General features: G+C 43.0%; 1 protein-coding gene across 1 annotated transcript in view; it reads left to right on the top strand.

Annotated features, from left to right (window-relative positions):
• The window catches only part of SPATA22 (spermatogenesis associated 22), a 61,475-nt gene that overhangs the window by 27,051 nt on the left and 17,432 nt on the right, over positions 1–16,992 (top strand). Inside the window, exons 3-5 of the mRNA XM_030185838.1 lie at positions 2,360–2,417; positions 10,008–10,356; positions 10,486–10,615. Coding sequence (XP_030041698.1) covers positions 2,360–2,417; positions 10,008–10,356; positions 10,486–10,615 — 537 coding nt within the window. The remainder of the gene's footprint in view (positions 1–2,359; positions 2,418–10,007; positions 10,357–10,485; positions 10,616–16,992) is intronic.

Below are 16,992 nucleotides of genomic sequence, written 5' to 3'. Positions count from 1 at the left end.
TTGCTTTGTAGTCATTCTATTTAGTTTATTGGCGGTTCTTGGATCGTCAAGCTTTTGGCTTCGTATTCATCCTAGTTTGGGTGTTTTCAGGAACTCTACCGCATTCTCAATGTCTGTCCCTCCCGTAAGATTACTGCTTTGGTACTTCCCAACAGTCCAATCCTGGTCCGGTCCGGAGGGACGCTAAGGAAGGAGAAATTAGATCTTACCTGCTAATTTGCTTTCCTTTAGTCCCTCCGGACCGGACCAGGCCCCTCCCATGTTCTATCAACTCTTTAGATTCTTTTATTAAGTTTGGAAGTGGAATGTTTCAAAAAACAAACCAAAACAGATGATACTGTATATATATTTAAAAAAAAAAAAAAAGACTTTGCGTGGTCCATACCACTTCTCTGGTGGTTGCTGGTGAGCTCGGTTGCTGGAATATATATAAAACCTTAAATATGTCATACCACTTCTCTGGTGAGGGTTGCTGGTGAGCTCGGTTGCTGGAATATATATAAAACCTTAAATATGTCATACCACTTCTCTGGTGAGGGTTGCTGGTGAGCTCGGTTGCTGGAATATATATAAAACCTTAAATATGTCATACCACTTCTCTGGTGAGAGTTGCTGGTGAGCTCAGTTGCTGGAATATATATAAAGCCTTAAATATGTCATACCACTTCTCTGTTGAGAGTTGCTGGTGAGCTCAGTTGCTGGAATATATATAAAGCCTTGAATATGTTATACCACTTCTCTGTTGAGAGTTGCTGGTGAGCTCAGTTGATGGAATATATATGAAACCTTAAGTGAGTCATACTACTTCTCTGGTGAGAGTTGCTGGTGAGCTCTAATATGAATGGGCCATGCCACTTCTCTGGTGAGAGTTGCTGGCGAGCTCTAATACAAATGGGCCATGCCACTTCTCTGGTGAGAGTTGCTGGCGAGCTCTAATACAAATGGGCCATACCACTTCTCTGGTGAGAGTTGCTGGTGAGCTCTAGTACTCGGTTTTGCCAAGGAATTTGTGGCTGCTAGGATTCCATACGGCACAGAAGTTCTTTCTTTCTTTCTTTCTTTCCTGCTTTGTTATTCAAATACTGAGGCTAAGGTCACATGGCCAGGGCTCCTATTGGCTCTCTAGAGTCAGAGTTTTTCTCAGTCTCCACCTGCTGGTAGGCGGGCACAACCCAACAGTCCAATCCTGGTCCGGTCCGGAGGGACTAAAGGAAAGCAAATTAGCAGGTAAGATCTAATTTCTCCTTTTTATACAATTAGCACCTGGCCAGTTAAAGCTGCAGAGGTGTTCTTTTTCCCAGCTTGAGCTCTTGCTGGAGCAATGTTTCTGGAGTATGTCCTAGTCAGTACTCCTGATTGCTTTTTATTTCAGCTTTGCATTACACATTAATTTAGGTACATCAAGTCCTTGTTTTCCTCCTTCTGTCAGAGTACTGGAAAGTTTCATAAAATCTTCATATCTTTTTTTCAGACATGGCAGGACATGCACATTTCCAATTTTCTACTAAGTTCTACTGCCAGGATAATACGTTTCTCACTAATATCCAGAAAAGACATGGATAACTATTCTATAGACATAAAATGGCTCACTGTTGAACTTCACAATCCCAAAACTGTAGAAGAAGATGACTGTCCTTTGCCAAACAATTGCCTGTGCTCTACCCCCAAAAATAAAACATCTTCAAAACACTGAGCTACTCTGCCTCCAACACTAATATCCATGAATCAATTTGAATCCCATGGTCAACAGTATTTAACGAAGCAAACACCCACAGAAGGTGAGCTCTCCACAGGAAAACCAATAGGGTAAAACAAACAGTGGATCCAACACTGATTGAGGAAGGCCTCATCATCAGTGAACAACCGAGGTTCCTTCATAATTCTAAGACCCCTAGGAATCTTTTTATTCCTACAATATTGTAGTAAGGTAGCATAATGTAGCTCATTTTGTATTATAGATTTATTATTCTTAATCATATCTGTCCATAAATCTATAAGAGATGCAGCAGGGCATTCTTCCGCCTCAAGGGGTGTAAAATCTTGCATTAATCTTTGTAACCTCTCGCCACTGAAGCTGAGGACGTCGTCCCATGGCTCAAAGGCCATGGTGTACCTCCAAGTCCAACGAAGCAAACACCCACAGAAGGTGAGCTCTCCACAGGAAAACCAATAGGGTAAAACAAACAGTTGGATCCACTGTTTGTTTTACCCAACAGTATTTAACTACTGTCTATCTATCTAGTATATATCTTGCATTACTCTCTTTAAATAATTACTGATGACTTCAGATTAATAAAATACTTTTCTTGTATGGTAATACTTTCACTTTTTAACCTTTTACCACTAGTTGCTATCCAAGATTTGTTTGGGGAAATGCCAACATTGTCTCACCAAGGAAAAACAATGGATAATAGTAGGTAGGAAAAATTATCATGCGGTTGATTTTTTTCTCAAATTTCAAGAAATTTTATCTTTTCATTTTCTCATAGTTTGCATTTTTGATACAGTAGTATCAGATTGTTTCTGCTTAATTATAACATTTAGATAGATTCTCTGGCTGATTACATGTTAAATCAATATATTAAACCCCAACTTACCCAATATAGTACTCAAATGAAGTATAATACAAATGTTTTGAAGCTGTTAACTGTGGATTTATGTATTAGTTTAACAGTTTTTGAAAACATCATATTGACTGCACTGTGTTTGTGTAAAAAGCATAATGAATCACCCACATGTGACATGGCAGACTTACAGCATCCTCCAAGAAAGCAAACATATTCAAATAACAATGCAGATACTTTCACAGACAGATGATCAAAAGCCCCGCGCTGTTCTGGAACAGCGCGGGGCTTAACCGCACCAATGATCAGAGATAATTGCATGCAAATTTAAGCACGCAATTATCACTGATTGTGGGGTAGAAGTGCGGGCGAATTGTGCCTGAGCATGTCCTTCCACACTTGACAGGTCTGGGCTGTCAAAAGCCCAAACCTGTCAAACACAGGGGCTGGAGGTCCATGGGACCACCAGGCCCCGACTATCCCTGCCCCGAGCAACGGGGGCTGGAGGTCCGGCGGACCTCTGGTCCCCCCGACGATCCCCCACCCGCAAGGTTCAGGGAGGGCTGAAGATCTGGTGGGTCTCCAGCCCCCCCCAAAAAATGGTCCCCGGTGGTCCAGTGGGTGCCGACCAAACCCCCCCTCCCAGCATTGGACCGCCACTGGACCGCCGGTCCCCCCCTGCCGATTCTCCCCCCCCCCCCCCAGGTTCAGGGAGGGCTGGAGATCCGATGGGTCTCCAGCCCTCCCAACCCCCCCCCCCCCCCCCCCCCAGCATTGGCTAGGGTCCCTGGTGGTCCAGTGTCAATCCGCCCCCCTCCCTACCCCCCTACCTTGGGTTGGAGGAGGGAGGTAGCCTGCCTCCCTCCTCTTCCTTTGACGCCGCAAAATGGTGGTGCCCAGCCCTGCCCAGTGCCTCCTGGGATGCTTTGGGTGGGGCTACACACCATATAAGGGAGTTTGGGGGGCTGGAGACCCACCGGATCTCCAGCCCTCCCTGAACCTGGGGGGGGACCATCGGGGGGGGGGGGGCGGTGGTCCAACGGACCCCCAGCCCCCCGTCACTGATAGGTTTGCTTGTTGGGGGGAATGGGGGCCTGGCAGCATGCAAATGTATGCTGGACAGGGCTCACCATTTCTCCCCAATGATCTGCAAACCCAAACACCAGGGTTTGCCGCGGCCAGGGACCCAATCTTTGGCGCGCTGGCCGCTGATCATTGGGGAGGAATACCTAATGCCCTGTTTAGCATGCAATTGCATGCTACTTGTGTTCAGAGCCCTCGAGCGCATTGTTTCACGCGCACAAGGGCTCTGATCATGGGGCGGTAGCAAACGCCGGCGCTAGTATGGCGCTAGCCGTATCTAGCGCTGGCGTTTGCTGCTGATCATCCCCCTTACAGTGGAGTAAAACTGGACCACAGTTTGTTAATTAATCTAACAATTAGTTTTCAGAGGACAAGCAAGACGAGTTATCCACACTGCCTACCTTGATATCATGCATCAGTAGTAGCCACAAGGGTCAAGCATCATCGGACCCCACACCAAGGATAAGAAAAGATTTGACATTGTCCTCATTGGTACTGAGGGATCCCCAATGCCATACGTCAGGCATAAACAAAGATGCATCGAGCACCGGGACATTGACATTATCAATACCTGAGATGTAAGCACACTATGAGGGCTTCTCACCCTCCAAGGGTTTGGAGTGGGCGTGACAGCCTCCATCAAAGCTGGAAACGCTGTCAATTTGACTCCAGCACTTTTGAGGAATCTGACTGCATCAGCTGAGCCCCCTCCTTTGCCGATAACTTCCCTTAGGAACGGATCTGGATGACTCTCAAGGATGAGATGAGGCTCCTGCTGGCTTGACATTATGCACAGGCATCAAGGGTGTTGATATCAAATGCACCAGACCTCCAGCCTGTGTGATTCTTGTTGCATCTTCATTGACACTGATGCCCTGAAAGACATCACATTTGATGCTCATTGAAACAGTGTCGTCCAGTCCCTTGGGTGGGAAACTTCCTTGGGGCACAGGAAATCACCCATCTCTTGGTTCCCATGTCCATGATCTGACTAATCTCTCAGTAGACCAAGGCAGGTACAGACTCACACTTCCATGGAGAAGTATTTTCAGGAGTCTGATTCAGACCACTCCTGGGTGTCTGATTAGGAGCCAGAGAGATCCCTTGGTCTCCCCTCAGATCTTTCCCCTCTGCATTACAGGAGACATTCTCCCCCTTGAAGAGCTCTCCTTCACAGATTTTTTTAAAGGAGAGAGATGTGGTAGCCGTGTTAGTCCACTCTTAAGGTTATCAATAGAAATCAAACAAAATAGAACATGGAAAAGAAAATAAGATGATACCTTTTTTATTGGACATAACATAATACATTTCTTGATTAGCTTTCGAAGGTTGCCCTTCTTCGTCAGATCAGAAATAAGCAAATGTGGTAGCAGATAGTATATATAAGTGAGACATCCAAGCATTACTTTGACAGTCTGACAGGGTGGGAGGGTGGGGGTGGGTAGGAGGTATGCATGGAGCAACTGGTCCAGGAACTGACAAGAGGGGGAACTATTTTAGATCTGGTCCTTAGTGGAATACAGGACTTAGTACAAGAGACAACAGTGTTGGGTCACTGGGAAATAGTGATCATAACATGATCAAATTTGATTTAATAGCTGCAGTCACTAAGGAAATCTACTGTAGCAGCATTTAATTTTTGAAGAAGTAACTAAGACAAAATGAGGAAAATGGTTAAATAAAAAGGCTGAACAGCTCAGTTGCAAAGGTTAGGACTTTAAATCAGGCATAGACGTTGTTTAAAAATACCATTTTGGAAGTCCAGACCAGATGTATTAGTGATCTTTAACCTGTTGCTAAAATTGTCCATAGTACCTAAGATTTGAGGGTGGCCAATGTAACGCCTGTTTTTAAAAAGTGATCCGTGAAATTGTAGACCGGTAAGCCTGATGTCAGTGCCGGGCAAAATAGTGGGAACTATTGTAAAGAATAAAATCACTGAACACATAGACAAACATGTTTTAAAAGGACAGAGTCAACATGGATTCAGCCAAGGGAAGTCTTGTCTCACCAGTCTGCTTTATTTCTTTGAATGTGTGAATAAACATGTGGATAAAGGTGCCGGTTGATGTAGTGTATCTAGGTTTCCAGAAAGCATTTGACAAAGTCACTCATGAGAGACTCCTGAGAAAATTAAAAACCCATGGGATAGGAGGCAGTGTTCTGTTGTGGATTAGGAATTGGTTGATGGATAGAAAACAGAGGGTAGGGTTAAGTGGCCAATTCTCTCAGTGAAGAAGAGTGAATAATGGAGTGCCCTAGGGATTTGTACTGGGACCAGTGCTGTTTAACATATTTATTCATTATCTGGAAATGGGAATGATGAGTGAGGTGATTAAATTTGCAGACGACACAAAACTATTCAAAGTTGCTAAAATGCATGTGGACTGTGAAAAATTGCAGGAAGACCTTAGAAAGTTGGAAGAATGGGTATCCAAATGGCAGATGGGATTTAATGTGGACAAGTACAAAGTGATGCACATTGGGAAGAATAATCCAAATCACAGTTATTTAATGCTAGGTTCCACCCTAGGAGTCAGCATCTAAGAAAAAGATCTAGGTGTCATTGTTGACAACCCGCTGAAATCTTCTGCCCAGTGTGTGGCGGCAGCCAAAAATGCAAACAGAATGCTAGGAATTATTAGGAAAGTGATGAAAAATAAGACAAAGAATATTACAATGCCTCTGTATTCCTCTGTGAGTATTGTATGCAATTCTGATCGCCGTATCATAAAAAGATATAGCGGAATTAGAAAAGGTTCAAAGAAGGGCGACCAAAATGATTAAGGGAATGGAACTCCTCTATTTATTTATTTATTGCATTTATATCCCAGATTTTCCCACCTATTTGCAGGCTCAATGTGGCTTACAGAGTTAGGACTCTTCAGCTTGGAAAAGAAATGACTGAGGGAGGATATGGTAAAGGTCTATAAAATACTGAATGGTGTAGAATTGGTACACGTAAATCAATTTTTTACTCTTTCAAAAAGTGCAAAGATTAGAGGACGCTCAAGGAAGTTATATAGTACTCATTTCAAGAAATCTTCCATGAGCATACTAGAAGAGCAATTTTTCTATTCGAGGTCCACTACACTGAAATCGGCTGGAGGGACTCCTGAGAAAATTAAAAAGTTGTGGGACAGGAGGCAATGTCCTTCTGTGGATTAGGAATTGGTTATTGGACAGAAAACATAGGGTAAGGTTAAATGGCCATTTTTCTCAATAGAGGAGGGTGAATAGTGGAGTGCTGCAAGGATCTGTACTAGGACCGGTACTATTTAACATATTTATAAATGATCTGGAAATGGAAGGAGGAGTTGAGGTGATCGCATTTGCAGATGACACAAAAGTATTCAAAGTTGTCTAAATGCATGCAAATTGTGAAAAATTGCAGGAAGACCTTAGGAAACTGGAAAACTGAGCATCCAAATGCAAAGTGATGCACATTGGGAAGAATAATCTGAATTATAGTTACCTGATGCTAGGATCCGTCTTAGGAGTCGGCACTCAAGAAAAATATCTAGGTATCATTATAGACAATACGCTGAAATCTTCTGCCCAGTCTGTGGCAGCCAAAAAAGCAAACAGGATGCTAGGAATTATTAGGAAAGGGATGCATAATAAGACCAAGAGTATTATAATGCCTCTGTATCGCTCCATGGTGTGACCTCACCTTGAGCATTGCGTTGAATTCTGGTTACCGTATCTCAAAAAAGATATAGCGGAATTAGAAAAGGTTCAAAGAAGAGCGATCAATATGATAAAAGGGATGGAACTCCTCCCATATGAGGAAAGGCTAAAGAGGTTAGGGTCTTCCGATTGGAAAAGAGACGGCTGAGGGGAGATATGATTGAGGTCTGTAAAATCCTGAGTGGTATAGAACTGGTAGAAGTGAATCAATTTTTCACTCTTTCAAAAAGTACAAAGACCAGGGGACACTCAATGAAATTACATGGGAATACTTTTAAAACAATAGGAGGAAATATTTTTTCACTCAAAGAATAGTTAAGCTCTGGAACTCACTGCCAGAGGATGTGGTAACAGTGGTTAGCGTATCTTGGTTTAAAAAAGGTTTGGACAAATTTCTGTAGGAAAAGTCCATAGGTGCGCTTTTACAAAGCGAAAGTAAGCCCAACATGGGCTTACCGCACCCTAAAACTGAACTTCTGCCAGGGCAACACGACCACCGGCAGTAGTTCCAGATTGAGCATGCGCCATTTCCAGTTCTCCCCAGAAATTTTTTTTGTCTAGCATGGCGCTAACCTGGTGGTAATTGGGCATGGCTGCGCACTGCCCGGTTACCGCAGGAGCCCTTACTGCCACCTCACTGGGTGGTGGTAAGTGCTCCCCGCCATATTGCCATGCGGTAAGTGTTATCTTACTGCATGGCCATGCTTTGGGGGCTTTTTACCCGCTGCAGTAAAAAGGGCCTTGGTGTGGGAAAAACGGCCTCTGCTGCTACCGCAGGGCCCTTTTCCTGCTGCTTAGTAAAAGGACCCTATAATGTGTTATTGAGATGGTCGTGGGGAAAGCCACAGCTTGTCCCGGAATTGGTAGCATGGAATGTTGCTACTAATTGGGTTTCTGCTACGTTCTTGTGATCTGGATTGGCCACTGTTTGAAACAGGATCCTGGGCTAGATGGACCATTGGTCGGACCTAGTGTGGCTATTCTTAAGTTCTTACAGATGTCACTAAAAAATTGTAAATCAGAGCTTAAAACTTTTTTATTCACAGATGCCTGTATCTGAATGCTGTGGCCATTCTGAGTCGAGCCTGAATTACTTTATTCCTCTTCTTTATGTACCATTGCTTACTATCTTATTAAAATTGTAGTTCATCTGCTCTTACCCTGCTAGTTATGTCTGTTTTTTCCTTTCCTTCTCCTTTTTTTTGTAATTTTAGATTGTAAGCCGCCTAGATGATACTATGCCATGGCCAGGATAGTAAATCCCCAATAAACTTGAAACTTGACACCTGCTCAGGCACCTGATCAACTTGCCATGAACTAGGAGGGATACCAGTGCCAGTGTTGCATCAATGCTTAACAGGAGGTTGCCAGAAGACACCCACATGAATTGGCACCAATCACTAAATGAAAGCCATTACCAACTAGGAGTATGTGCTTCCACAGCACTGAAGCTCCATGACCTCTCACACAGCCCCTACCCAGCCATTGAGGAGGGCTGCATTCCAGTCTCCTACCCTTGGGAGTCAGCATCGGGGAAAACTCAACACCCAAACATCTGTATGCAAATTGACCTTTTGCCTTTCAAGGGAGGCAAGGAATCCAGCCCTGCCTCCTTGTCACTGGCTTCTTGCCTCATATTAGTTGGACACTTCATTAGTTTCATAGGCCATGACAGCAGCATGCTCTCTTGTATCAGTGGATCCTGACAAACCAGCACCTCTTTGTAATACTGCCGTAGCTTGGGCCATCACCCAGTATGCTGATGCTGATAGTTTGAACCTATAGGGAATAATGATGCCCACCCCCATTCAGGGCACAGATCTGATGGTGCAGTGTAAGGGAAATAAACTTTGCTATGTGAATGACCAGCTTTTAACCATGCCAACTGGAGTGCAGATTTGTTGGTGCAATGCAAAGGGAGTATACCCTGCTGGATGAAACCTTGAAACACTGACCACCCAAGGGAGGGACAGAAGGCAAAAGGAAGAGGCTGACTCCTTACCAGATTTTTAAATTCTGTCCCTACCAGCCTGCCAAATTAGCACATTCACAAGCAACATTGAGGTTTTTTCCCCTCTGCACCAGAACTGATCTATGAGCATGATGACATAATCACCAGTGGGAACACTGGGTCCAACAGTCGTGCCATGGACCTGCTGCATGGTGGCATGGGGTAATGGAGTCACCAACCAGGGCCTCAGGGATTGCATTGAACTCTGGCACCAAGTGCTAACTATCAGTTCCTTCCTTAAGCATTCACTATCCACTGTTCAATAACTATTTTATTGCATATATTCAGTTACAATTTAATCTTAGGCTGTAAAAAAATATTTGTTATAAAATACTGGAACTTATCTTGTGTCTCTTTTAATATAATATGGGTTTATATGTTCAGTAGAGCCTTATAACTGAAGTAAATAGTTATTATTATTATTATTTAAGCACAAGGAGCAAAAGATTAGAAGACTCATTTTGCTTCTGATACCATTGTGTTAAGCTTTTACATCATTACACATTTTCAGTATGTCATATGTTTTAAAATATTTTTTTAGTCTGCATCAGTATACAAACAGCATACATATTTGTGGATAAAAATCTTGTTTCTTTTTAGTATCAAGCTCTATAATTTTTAGCTAATTATATGGATTTAATCATATACCAATTTTACAGGATAAAAGGTGAAAAACAGAATGCTAGTGCTGGAGTTTGGAAAGGAAATGATTGTTTGCTTCCAAGCAGAACAGATTTCATGTCGGATACAGAAATAGTTCATGGCCAGATCAGTACTTTGGGAAATATTTGGCAACAAAGGAGCTGTGAACCCTGTAAAACAGGAAAAAGAGGGGCAACTGCATCAGAAAAAATGTATTCATCAACAGCACGATGTCCTATAATATCTAATAGCACAGCTAAGGTCCTACAGAATCATAGTTCACTGTATAAATTACGCCATAATCTAAAACAAACTAAACTTAATGAAAAACAGTTTGGGGATATCCCAGAAAAAGCAACAATTCAGGTAAATCTCAATCCTTTATTGTGTCAAATTATAGTAGACTAACCATATGTACTGCTGAGTGTTAAGTATTAGCATGTGTACAGAATCTTTTTCAGTTTCAACTAACCAGTTTCACTCTTCCATTGAAAGTTAGTTCCCAGAATGCAAGCAAAAATCAAAGGAAATGACAGTTCTCTACGAATCATACCTGCAGTTATTGAACGCATGAAGCACTGGAGCAAATATACTTGTAAAGTACCATTGTTGTTTGAAGTGTTAGGTATGTAGAGTTTTAACAGGTAACAGTAATTTGTAAAATTATAGAGAATGATCTATACATGTGTCCTATATTCTTTTTCATGCATTTTCATTATTTGAATGGTAACTTCCCAGATTATTTGTTATTAGTTCCATATTCATTATATAAATTTTGAAGACTGTTAATAGGTCATTTCCTTAGTGTCCTTCCAGGCCAGTACAGATGTGTGGGTTTGTCTTCTCTTACCAGCAGGTGGAGACTTAGAACTACTAACTAATAGTAACATAACATAGTAATTGACGGCAGATAAAGACCTGTACGGTCCATCCAGTCTGCCCGAGAAGATAACTCATTACATAAGGTATGAAGTGATACAACATATGTATATCTGATCTTGATTTCAGCAGGGACCTGATTAGCCAGAATTTCTCAGTCTTCAGATGATAGGATGCATCCTGCAGATTAGCAACAAGTCTGGTAGGATGAAGGAACTTTTTTTTTCTCTAGGTTTAGGTGCTGGGCACAATGGTAGAGACTATTATAAAGAACAAAATTACAGAGCATATTCCTTATTGTCTACTCCAGACCATTCCCAACGAGTGGGTAATATACTCTCCTACCAGCAGAGGGAGACTAAGAACTACTGACTACCGACACCTGTATAAGGGGCTGTGTAAGTGTGCAACACTGACGTGCTCAGTATTTCTCATTCTCCCAGCAGAGGTAGGTGAGTCTGTGCAACCCAGTCCTTCTTTAATTTTGTTGGGTGAGCTGGTTTTTGGCCCCATTTAGCTTGGGTCTAAATTTTCATTCTTTTATTGGTAAGGCTCTTTTCTCCTGGTTTGATTTCTGGGGCCATTTGAATTTAAAGAAATTAATTAATTACAAAATGAAAATAAAGGAAGAGAAGAGCAATTTTAGGGCTCTTGGGTCTCGGACTTTGGCTTACAAAAAATAACTTGCTTCAGTAAAGGCTATTAGCCAATTTCTGGTAATCTAATACTAAATATAATTTGGCAATAGCCTATTCTACTCTAACCAGTTGTACTAATAGAAATATGGATTTCTACTGAAATGGAAACGAGCCCTCAGAAACCAAAGTGATATACTTTGGTCTAAACACTGTGATAAAACGATATTTGTAGATTTTGTCAGTGTTTGATTTCTATCATGGGGCTGGTAGTTCCACAAATTTTTTTAATGTCTTATTTTTCAATTAAATTGTGACAATACTTTAAATTCGTGTCATCTTAAAACTTGCTGTGCAAAAATACCAAGTAGCAAAAAAATCTAATATAATAATTCGCACCTCCAGCGTTCTGAAGCTGACTCCTTGGCAGTGAAGCCGTTGAAGCCCTGTAGTGTTCGTAGGCTTCATAATCTCTCCGCCCATGGTAACGCGACGTCAGAAGAATCCCTCCCTCCCTCCGATTTCCACCCCCCCCCCCCCCCGAGTTCCTGACCCCTGGACCCCCCTGCCGCGACCCTTTCGAGACCCCCTTCTCGCCACCAACCCTCCCCCGCCGCTGTCGCGTACCTGTGCTGGTGGGGGACCCCAACCCCTGCCAGCCAAAGTCCTCTTCTCGGCCGTGCGGCGTGGACGAATGATCTGATCAAGTTGCAATCTGTTTGTGTGCGTGTGTCTGACGTCCTGGAACTCAAGGGGCGAGGGAGGGAGGGGGGTCTGGAACTTGGGGAAGGAGGGAGGGAGGGGGGTGTCTGGAACTCGGTGGAGGAGAGGGGTTTGGAACTCGGGGGAGGGGACGAGAGGGGAGGAGGGAGGGAATGCACCACCTGTACAAAAACTAGGGGAACAAAACCGGGGGGATGACCCTGGAACTCGGAGGGAGGGAGGGGGGGTGACGACAACCCTGGAACACGGAGGACGGGGTGACACTGAAACTGGAAGGGAGGGGCGGGGGCCCCTGGCACACACTCACTCTCACACACACACTCGCACCCAGTCTCAATCTCTCTGTCACACACTCACACAGTCACTCTCAAACATACACACTCCGAGGAAAACCTTGCTAGCGCCCGTTTCATTTGTGTCAGAAACGGGCCTGTTTTACTAGTAGCTCATAAATCTCTAATCCGCAGCAAAATAGAAGTACATAGCTTTTAAAGTTCAAACAGCAATCAGCTTGCTAGATTTATTTATTTATTTGTTACATTTGTATCCCACATTTTCCCACCTATTTGTAGGCTCAATGTGGCTTACATAGTACTGGAGCGGCGTTTGCAGACTCCGGTGTAGACAACAGCACCGACTTTTAAAGTTCTACGGGGCCCAATCGTTTCACCCCTGTCCGGGCTTCTTCAGGAACGATGTGCTGTAATGGCGCCGCAAGGATAATTTGGATGTTTAAAAATTATATCAATCAATACTTGGCAACTTACAAAAAAGTAGAATCAAATCAATAAAATAAGCATGGACAACTTAACCAACTCACATAGACATCTACTAGCTCATTCACTTCCTCTTGTTCAAAATGGCACTGCAATGTCACACGCCAAGAAAAGGGGTATATATAGTGGCATACATCATCACAATATTTAAAGATACAGAGTTTCTAAAAACTGGTGCAAAACCTATTTATTGAATTCTAGACTGGTAACGACCAAAATAGTCTTGTTGGAATTTATCAATTAAATATGTGCCAGTCAATTGAACTATTTAAGCCTCTGGGTTCCAAAGTTTGAAGTCTGAAGATCCACTTGGCTTCCTTACGCAGTAAGAGTAATTTACGATTACCTCCTCTTCTTGACGGTTCTACCCTGTCAATGGCACAGCATTTAAGTTCTTTGAACGCATGCTTGATTTGAATACAATGCTCAACTAGTGGTTCCTTCTTAGCTGATCTGCAAATATTGGACCTATGCTCCAAGATTCTTACTTTTAACGGTTTGGTTGTCATGGCAACATTTGCGCTATCAGTGGCTAATCTCTACATGAACCGGTTTGAATCAGAAGGGTAGAAAAGACTCCATTCAGCGTGTTGATACTCAAATGGTGGAGATACATCGATGATGTTTTCATGTTATGGAAAGGTACAATACCAGAATTTTATTTTTGTTTCTGAATTGGTTAAACAGCTGTAACTGCAACATCCAATTCACAGCACAATATTCTCACACGAATATCCATTATCTCGATGTAGATATTACTTTATCTCTCAATACTTTTTTATCTAAGGTCTTCATTAAAGACGCAAACAGGAACACCTTTTTGCACCACAAGAGTTGCCATCCGACCCACTTGAGGAACAACCTTCCGTTTTCTCAGATGTTGAGATTACGTAGAATATGTACAGATACATCTACGTTTAAAACACAAGCTAAACATCTCATGACAAAATTGAAGGATCGTGGATATCCTAACAGAATTTTAAAGAGAACATACAGTACAAGAGAGCAAAATATAACAGAGAACTCTTGTTATCCAGCACGAACATCAGAGAAAAAGATGGAGATACTTTGATGATGGTGATGCAGTATACAGAAGCAGGTCACAATATAGCAAGTATAGTTAAAAGACGGAGGGATATTTTGCAATTGATTCCTAATTTTCAAGATAAAACATTACGGATTGCCTTTTCTAGAGGCAGTAATTTAAAAGAAAAATTAAATCCTGCAGATATAGGTTGGAAACAACTGGAAAAATCAACCGTTGGCCACTATAAGTGCAGCACGTGCCAGATCTGTCGAATTATTATGAATCAATCTAAAATTTTTCATAATGCCACCAATACAACACACACACTCAAGTATTTTACCAATTGCTTGTCTGACCACGTGGTCTACACCATCATGTGTCCATGTCAAAAAACCTATGTCGGCATGACAACCAGACCGTTAAAAGTAAGAATCTTGGAGCATAGGTCCAATATTCTCAGATCAGCTAAGAAGGAACCACTAGTTGAGCACTATTCAATTCAAGCATACATTTGAAGAACTTAAATGCTGTGCCATTGACAGGGTAGAACTGTCAAGAAGAGGAGGTAATCGCAAATTCCTTAGCGTCCCTCCGGACCGGACCAGGATTGGACTGATGGGTTGTGCTCGCCTACCAGCAGGTGGAGACTGAGAAAAACTCTGACTCTAGAGAGCCAATAGGAGCCCTGGCCATGTGACCTTCACCTCAGTATTTTCTCAGTCTCCCAGCAGGTAGGAAGCGAACCCTTTAGTCTCTTTCTTTCTCTTTCTCTTTTAGAGGCTAATAATAAAAACAATATTGCTACTTCTCCTTCTGTGCCTAGGAATTCTCTATTAGACGCTGGACAGATAAGGTTTTCTTTTCTTTCTTTTACAGCCTCTGGGGGTGTTACACTCGGGTGCCCCGAGTCCCTCCCCACTATCCTCCCCATCTCCCATACTTAGCTGGGAAGGACTACCCTTTGGTTAGCAAGGTGTATGGTCTTTGGGAGAGGCAGCCATTTTAGGAGGTTTCAAGTGTTTTCTTTCCCCAGCTTTATAACGAGCAGGCTTAGCTGTTTAAAAAAAAAAAGACAATCCCCAGTTTTCTACCGAGCAGACAGCTCTGGGTTATTCTTTTGTTCTTGAGTGTTTTTTCTTTGCTAATTTAGCTGTGTAAAAAAAAAAACAACAACAAGAGGGGGAGGAAATGGAAGAAAATAATGTTGACGGGGCCTTTAACGAGCCACTTTCTTTCTCAGAATTTCTCCCTTCGTTCCCTCGCGTTTGGACAGCGGGCGCAGGCTTATTAAAAAAAAATTGGGGCGCGACAAGTTGGTTTTTTTCGGGTGGCAAGAGTATAGCCAGTCAGGGGAGGCTGCAGCCGGTTTTTCGCAGCGCCGGACTGTAAGCGCTCTCGGCTCCTTCAAGTTTTCTGCGGATACCTGTGTCTTTTGAGTTTCTTCATTTGGCACTGTCGGCAATTTCGTTCTTTTAGTTTTGGCGCAGAAGGCCGCCTTTTTAGGCTGCAGCTGCAGTTTCTCTATTACGGAGTTAAGTTTTATTCGGATTCTCTGTTTTCTCCGGTTTTTCGCGGCATAGTTCGCTGGCTGTTATTTATTTTTCCTTTCTTAATGTTCCGCCCTACTCCGTTTGTTGCGGAGGTGTCAGGCGCGCTTATGTGAACCGCCACTGTGTAAGTGGCGCGAATGGCGCCCATTTTTATTCACCCTCCATTTTTTCTCAATCCAGAACTTTGATCTCTGTTGCAGGCTATGCGGTACATCAAACTGTAGCTCACCTTGAAACTGCTTTTTCCTAATCATCTGTCTCCACACGTGTGTGAGGTAAACAGGTCTAACACCCACATCATATAAGCAGGCAATATTTGGATTAATGGGTCCCTTTCATATATAGATATCTCTCACGGTTTTCTGGCTTTAGGTTTTAGATTTATAACTTGGCTATTAGCTCTGGTATTCTTAGTACACAATTTTATGGTTGTTTTGCTTTTTTGTGTCCTTTTCATTTCCTGGTGCAAAGTGCAGCATTGTCTTTTTGGAAGTTCTCGTTTACTTTAAGGTTCTTAGTCTCCTTCACCTGACAGGCCGAAATCCTCTTCAAATCAGAAACTTAATCTTTCAGCTCTCGTAGGTCCTTTTTTTGGGCTATTTTTTCTTCTGGTGTCCTTTAAGGGTTTTCCTCTTAAAGCTCTGTTTTCTAGTAGCCATTGTTTTTTCTTTAAGGTCTTTCTCTTAAAATAGAAGTTGCTTACCTGTAACGGTAGTTCTCCTTGGACAGATGATCTTGCAGCCACACAAGTGAAGTGACTCCCCCATGACGTCACGGACCCGGACTTATAGCAAAGCTTAAAGCTTTAATACAAACGTAGTTTACTACGCCTGCATGCAGCTTCCCGCCATATCCACCCCCCATAACCCCCCAGTAGTCACCGCCCCTTTCCAGTTTGGTAAAAAAGCTAGCGGCAACTTAAGGGAGGGTTGGGAGGGATTGTGTGGCTGCAAGATCATCTGTCCAAGGAGAACTACCGTTACAGGTAAGCAACTTCTATTTCTCCCTGGACAGATTTCTCTTGCAGCCACACAAGTGAAGATTCCCCAGCTCCACAGGTAACAGGTGAACAAGACGCCCCTGCGGGCACACATGGTACTGTAAAAGGAACAGAAGAAAAAAGTTAAAACTGGTACCTGTGAGAGGAGGAGGTGGTAGTTGACGCCTCAGGACACAGAAGAAAGGACCGCCTGGCCGAACGCCGCATCAGTAGCTGAAGCGGTATCCAGGCAGTAATGTTTCACAAAAGTGTGCACAGTGGACCACGTAGCTGCTCTGCAAATATCCTGCAGGGAAGTTCGTTGCAGATGAGCTTTCGTGGCCGCCATGGCCCTCAGATTATGAGCTGTAATATGCGGAATCTGTGAGGGAGTGGCTGCGGCGAGCTGGTAGCATAAGGTGATACAGTTCGC

Source organism: Microcaecilia unicolor, chromosome 13 (assembly GCF_901765095.1).
Source record: "Microcaecilia unicolor chromosome 13, aMicUni1.1, whole genome shotgun sequence".
Lineage (NCBI taxonomy): Eukaryota > Metazoa > Chordata > Amphibia > Gymnophiona > Siphonopidae > Microcaecilia > Microcaecilia unicolor.
Note: the sequence above shows the minus strand (reverse complement) of the source record. Positions and strands in the feature narration are given on the sequence as shown.